The sequence below is a fragment of the Rhagoletis zephyria genome, unplaced genomic scaffold (genome assembly GCF_001687245.7).
Source record: "Rhagoletis zephyria isolate East Lansing unplaced genomic scaffold, Rhagoletis_zephyria_1.1 Rzeph_scaffold_05760, whole genome shotgun sequence".
NCBI classification, from domain to species: Eukaryota; Metazoa; Arthropoda; class Insecta; order Diptera; family Tephritidae; genus Rhagoletis; species Rhagoletis zephyria.
This window is the reverse complement of record NW_016162843.1, coordinates 21,966-28,298: the sequence shown is the minus strand read 5'-3', so window position 1 is coordinate 28,298 and position 6,333 is coordinate 21,966. Positions and strand designations below refer to the sequence as shown.

Genomic DNA, 6,333 nt, shown 5'->3' with positions numbered 1-6,333 from the left:
TTTTTTTTTCTCCACAGCTGCCGGGCATACAAACTTGCAAAAGTAGCAGAAAGTTGAAAGAAACAGCCAATGCTATTTTACAACGAAAGCAAACAACAACTACAGAGCTAAGACTTTGCAGCATTTTCACTCGCATTTGCAGAATTGGTTTTTTTTCTTCCGCTGTTGCTGCTCTTCGCCTACACTTTTTCATGCCGTGCTTCAAATGCATTACTCATACGCCAGGGTGTCCAAAGTGCACAGGTACACAAAGCAATATGTACATAAGTTTGTACTGTAAACAAATACATATATTTGCGGAATTTCATTGACTTGTGGCTGGCTGTTTGTTGTTGTTGTTGTTGTTGTTGTTGTTGTTGTTGTTGTTGTTGTTGTTGTTGTTGTTGTTGTTGTCGGTCTTAATGCGAATTATTTTTGTAAAAANGTACTGTAAACAAATATATTTGCGGAATTTCATTGACTTGTGGCTGGCTGTTTGTTGTTGTTGTTGTTGTCGGTCTTAATGCTAGCTATTTTTGTAAAATTGTTAGATATATGTATTTAGTTGCTATTTGCTTTACTATTACTTGCTGCTGCTGCCATTGCTGCCGTGCCAGTTGTCATCACCGCTTTGGCATCAACATGCGATCGCCTAATTGATTTTCAATTATATGCAAATATCATTGTTGCCACTATTTCTCTATGACTAGCTGACTACGTGTGTACATATATATTAGTAACATCTAAGTATTCGAATGTACATATGCATTTGCTAAGCTCGTGCCAACANTCATTGTTGCCACTATTTCTCTATGACTAGCTGACTACGTGTGTACATATTAGTAACATCTAAGTATTCGAATGTACATATGCATTTGCTAAGCTCGTGCCAACGAAGAAAGCAATTTAGCTAAATAAATAGCTACACACTAGTCAACAACCAACTGCAACAACAAAACAAGCACCACGATAACACTAACCCACAACAACAATTCCAACAAATACCTGCAATTCCAAAAGTAATTCAACTTGTAAACGTATCGTTTTAATTGAATTTATTTTTAATTAGCGAAAGTATTTATTTGTATTTAATTGAGTATTGTCTGTCAGACAGTCGTTTGTTTGGTCGATTGGCTGCGCTGCGCTGCGCTGCGCTGCTGATTTCTGCTGTCTTTTTACGCGTAACTGACTGTCTGTCTGCCTGTTAGTTTGTCTGTCGCCGCTGCTTTGCTGGCTGTTGACTGACACTGCTATTTTAATTGATTGCTTATTTTTAGTATTGTTTCGAGTAGTTTGTAGCTAAAAGCGCTTGTTGAGTGTTGACAGCGCTCATTTGTTAAGCAATTTTCGCTTTTTTCAATTCGTTTATTTTTTGGTTTTCAACAAATATTATCTATGTATGTATGTATATGTATGTACCATAAGCAAAGTTGACAGTTTTAGTTGTTGTGCACCGCTTAAAAGCTATTAGTGAACGACTATTGTTTAATTGACTTGGTTTTTGCTGCAGCTGCAGAAAATTTATGCAAAGTGTTTGCCAATTTGCATTCGATTTTATTTTACTTCGTTTTTGTATGTTGTTTCAAATTAAGGTGGGGCTAGAGTTTAAGTAGCCTTTTTTGTTTTGGAGAGAGCATTGAACTGTGTGGAATAGCAAAGGCCCATTAAAAGGTACATACATATTTTCGGNATGTTGTTTCAAATTAAGGTGGGGCTAGAGTTTAAGTAGCCTTTTTTGTTGTTTTTTGTTGTGGAGAGAGCATTGAACTGTGTGGAATAGCAAAGGCCCATTAAAAGGTACATACATATTTTCGGTCTTATGCCAGAAGCATGAATGTGCAAATTTACCAATTTTGAGTTATTGGGTTGACTTGATTAACCTTTGCATGCTCTATGTTATATCAAAACCCAGAATAACCTGTATAAACGGAAACCACATATTTTACAATGTCAATTGCATACGCGAATGTAGAGTTAAGTCTCGTAAAAAAAAAAACTTTAAACTTGATTTTCCAAAATTTTCATTTTTACACATTCATGTTTCTGGCATGCGGGTGACGATATATGATAAGTTTATTAGTAAGAAGCTGGAGAAAGTAAACCAAATCAAATCGATTCAGGTTAAATAGGTATTTTACAAGGAATCTCAAGTTTCAAATATTTTTCAACAAACATTAAATTGTGCCCACTTTTTAGAGCTCAATAAAAAAAATTTATTTTAATAAAACAACATAAACAATTTTTAACAAAATTAATTAAATTAAAATTAAAAAAATTAACAAAAGCACGTAAAATAATAAATTTTAATTAAACAAAAAACCCGCTTTTATGCTATAATTTTATAAAAAATCATCGTTTACAGAAGTACGATATTCGCACACAACGTAGAAAAATCGAAATTGGTAAAAATAGCAAAACAAAATATTTGGTCTCAATAAAGCAAACATGAAATAAGAACTATTTAAAAAATATAAATGTTAGATTTTTTGAATAAATTGATTAAAAATAAATTTTTAAAAACTTAAATTTATAACAATATAAAAAATTAAATCGAATAAGGTAAAGAATTTTTGGCATTTCTTAATCGACTTCGGACGGTGAAGGTGATATACATACATATAGCGAATGCGGGACAGAAAACGAAACGCTGCGTTTAACGTCACTAGGGGCGGGGAGTGCCAAAGGCAAGACAAATACAAAGATAATAATAGGTATAAGGATAAAAACAGCGGTAAAAACAAAAACAAAGGCAAAGACGCAAGTATGAGGATGGAGTGAAGGTGAAAGTAAAGATAAAGATAGGGATGAATTTGAATCGGAAGATATAGATGGAGATAATGGAGGTTGAAAAGTACTATAAAGACATAGGAAAGTGAAGAACTTTCACTTCTTCCGCGCGTATGGACTACCCATAAAGGGCGTGTCGATTTGTATGGGGAGATTTTTTCGCCTATGCGCGTATAGCACAGCAGAATTCTATGTGTGATTCTAAGAAAATTTGCCGAAAAAACCATGGGTCCAAAATCAATTTGGAGTTTACCAAATTACAAAAATAGGTTTCCTAGTACTTTTCTATAGTGTAGTAAAGTAGTGCTTAAATTTTGCATAAAAATATGTTTATAAGAAGTTTTTGTTATGGGGAATCCAATTTATAAATTTATGTTTCCCGCTGGCGACAACCTATGTAAATAATTGCGAGTAATTTAATTTGAATTACTGGTATCGACAAGTGTACGGATATTTTTTTATTTTTAATTAATTTATTTTTTAATTAATTTGTTTTTATTGTACATTTATATAAACAAAATGAAAGTTGAATATATGTATACCTTCAATAAACAGAGGCATTGTATTTAAAGATTTCTGTCCATTCTATCTGTTTTCTTTGCCAGAATATCCAACGCATTTTCATTGCTCATTTCCACATCTCTTTGAAGATTGTGGAGTGTCCAAAGGTCCTTTGTGATATGAAAATTGCCTGCGTGGGCTTTTTTTTGAACCTATTTCTTGAGGTTTGCACTGTCATTCTTTTAAAGCAATGTCAACGTAAACTTTACTTAATTTTTCAAAGGCTTAAGATTTTTACATATCATAATTTAGTTTATACCGTTGATTTCAGAAGAATGCTTTTAGTTTATTAATTCATTGGATTTCTCTGCTCTCTAAAAAGACTTGACTTTCTCTTATTGACTACAAACAAAAAGCAAAAGTGGGCATTTTCGCGCTAAAATTTACTAAGTAATTTTTTGATCCTATTCAAATGTGAGCCTCGTAAATTTCCAAATCTAATATTTTATGTTTTCTCTTTCTCATTTTCTTCCAGACAACAACGAACCGCCACGCATCAAATGTAATCTGCGCAAACATAAACCAAATCGCAAACCCCGCACACCTTTCACCACTCAACAGCTACTCTCACTGGAGAAGAAATTCCGCGAAAAACAATATCTGAGCATAGCGGAGCGTGCTGAATTCTCCTCATCTCTGCGGCTAACCGAAACCCAAGTGAAAATTTGGTTTCAAAATCGACGCGCCAAAGCGAAACGGCTGCAAGAAGCGGAAATAGAGAAAATCAAAATGGCTGCACTGGGACGTGGCGGACCGGGCGCGCAATGGGCGATGGCCGGCTACTTTCATCCGAGTCTAATGCATTTGGGATAAAAAGGCAGTGAAAGCATGCAGTGATTTGAATTTGCAAAAGAAATCCTTAAAAAAAAATGGATTCAACTGCAGTGATCGCTCCTTGAACACACACAAACACGCATACACACACATATACACATACATATGTACATATACACTCTGAGTCATGTTGCAGTTCACTTACCCAGTTCATACATGCACAAGCACACAATTTTTCATTAGATACGCAAGCTGCAGTGGGATTCTGAAAGTCGCTATCGGCAAAGACTCTATGCGCTGGAAAAGATTTCAGTTTAGAACTACTAGAGTGAATTTTTTAGAGACCGCAAACGCAATGTGTACGAAAATGTGTAATGTTTTTTTAGTTTGCATTGCAGCTTTAGCGCCGTCTAGGCATCCCACTGCTAACCTTAGTTTATAATTTATAAATACAATTGTTTGTATTTGTAGTTTTACTTACCCAAATTGCTGTGATGTTAGCGCATTTTACATTTTAACTGTATATAAATGTATATAAAGAAATACAATTTATGTTAATTTAAATTTAAAATAAAAACTAAAACAAAATCTAAAAAAAATAGATTTCATAAAATTAACAATAAAATAATTGTTTATAAAAAGCCAAAAAATAGACACACACATAAACTCAGTTGAAATCAAAATTCTTATTTTTTGCAAATATTTAAAAATAAAATTTCTTAAATTTTATTCCTAATAATTTCAGTTATAATTTTACAATATGTATAGAAAAACTCGGTATACTATTAAAAAATCTCCGCAGTAGCTTTGTTAGCCTTTTCAGTTTGTTAAACTTTTTTTCATTGAATTTTATTTCCTAAAGTGTTGATTTTTGAGCGTATTATTCATTTATTTATTTAATTTAATCCATTAACAGCTGTTTTCTCGTTTATTTTTATTTTTAAAAAATGTTAAAAGTTGTTCACAAACTTTGAGAAAACTTAATTTGGTGATTCCCAAGTTGCCGTAAGTAACTGGTGTAAGAGCTGGTGTGCTCAACAAATTTAACTTACTGAGCCAAACGACTCAAAACTTTGATTACATGTTGTCTCAAGTTAAATAATTACGATTATCTGCAACACTCAGCTTTTGCGTTGAGAAGTACAAAACAACCCATTCAGAAAGTGCAATCGCAACAGTTACTGACTGAGCCTTCGGAATTTGCTCAATAAATTTTAGACATCCGCGGATGCGAATGCGGATGCGGATGTTTAAAAGCTAACATCGTTTTGGTTGTTTCAGAATTTTGAGAACCTGTTACGTCATCAGCGTTTTTCGATTTTAGTTTTTGTAATTCATTTTTAATCCTGTCTTCTGTGACTGGTTTGAAAAATGTGTGCTTATAGCGTCGCGACGTTGTGAATAGGTGGATATGGCTAATAAATTGTTATTTTGTAGGAATGAAAATTTCGAAGAAAATTTTGTTTTGAAAGTCGTGGCTGCCAGCAGAATTAGTTTAAAAACTTGTTATTTTGTTAAAAATTCACCCCATTTTTTATAATAATTTCAGTTGTTGGAATCACGGAATATAAAGGTCTCAGATTTGCTTAATTCCCGGGTGACCTCTTGGAAAGGTTCACCTGTAATGAACAGCTTGGCTTTTCCCAGTTTCAGGCAGTCACAATTAATTACTCACCGCTGTCGGTACCATGAGCCATCATATCCGCTTTGTTGTTCCATTCCATGCGCTCAATGTGTTTTGATATATTGCACAATATTCGCAATCTCAAAAGCTCCGCATTGATTATTGCGAATGCGAATGTTAAAATTTATGCGGAAGTTCCGCGGTTGCGAATGCGAATGCGAATATTCGCAACAACCCTGATACAAAGCTACATCTGAGCAAATGCGAGGCGGCAGTGAATGAATGGCGATCGATTTTGATGTTTACGAAATGCAACAATACGACTCTTGCAACACCCTTGTGAATACGCCAAATGTGTATTAAAAGGTTAAATAAACTAAATTCTTGAGCTGTATCCTCAACTCTGATTATCAAAATGCTTTACCATTATTTTTCAAAATAAAACAATCCCAAGTCTAAATATTTACAAAAGAAATACAGTAACAAAACTACCAAATATTGCTCGAAAAGTTAATATCTAAATAAGACAAAGGCTTAAAAAATTTATGAAAACGTCAAGGTTATTCGTTGCGATTGTTAGCAAACAAAACAAAACAAAAACACCCAAA

General features: G+C 33.6%; 1 protein-coding gene across 1 annotated transcript in view; it reads left to right on the top strand.

The window, feature by feature from the left end:
- The window catches only part of Dr (muscle segmentation homeobox protein Drop), a 9,859-nt gene extending 5,177 nt beyond the window's left edge, over positions 1-4,682 (top strand). The window contains exon 2 of the mRNA XM_017628135.1: positions 3,803-4,682. Coding sequence (XP_017483624.1) covers positions 3,803-4,140 — 338 coding nt within the window. The 3' untranslated portion in view covers positions 4,141-4,682. The remainder of the gene's footprint in view (positions 1-3,802) is intronic.
- The last annotated feature ends 1,651 nt before the right edge of the window (positions 4,683-6,333 follow it).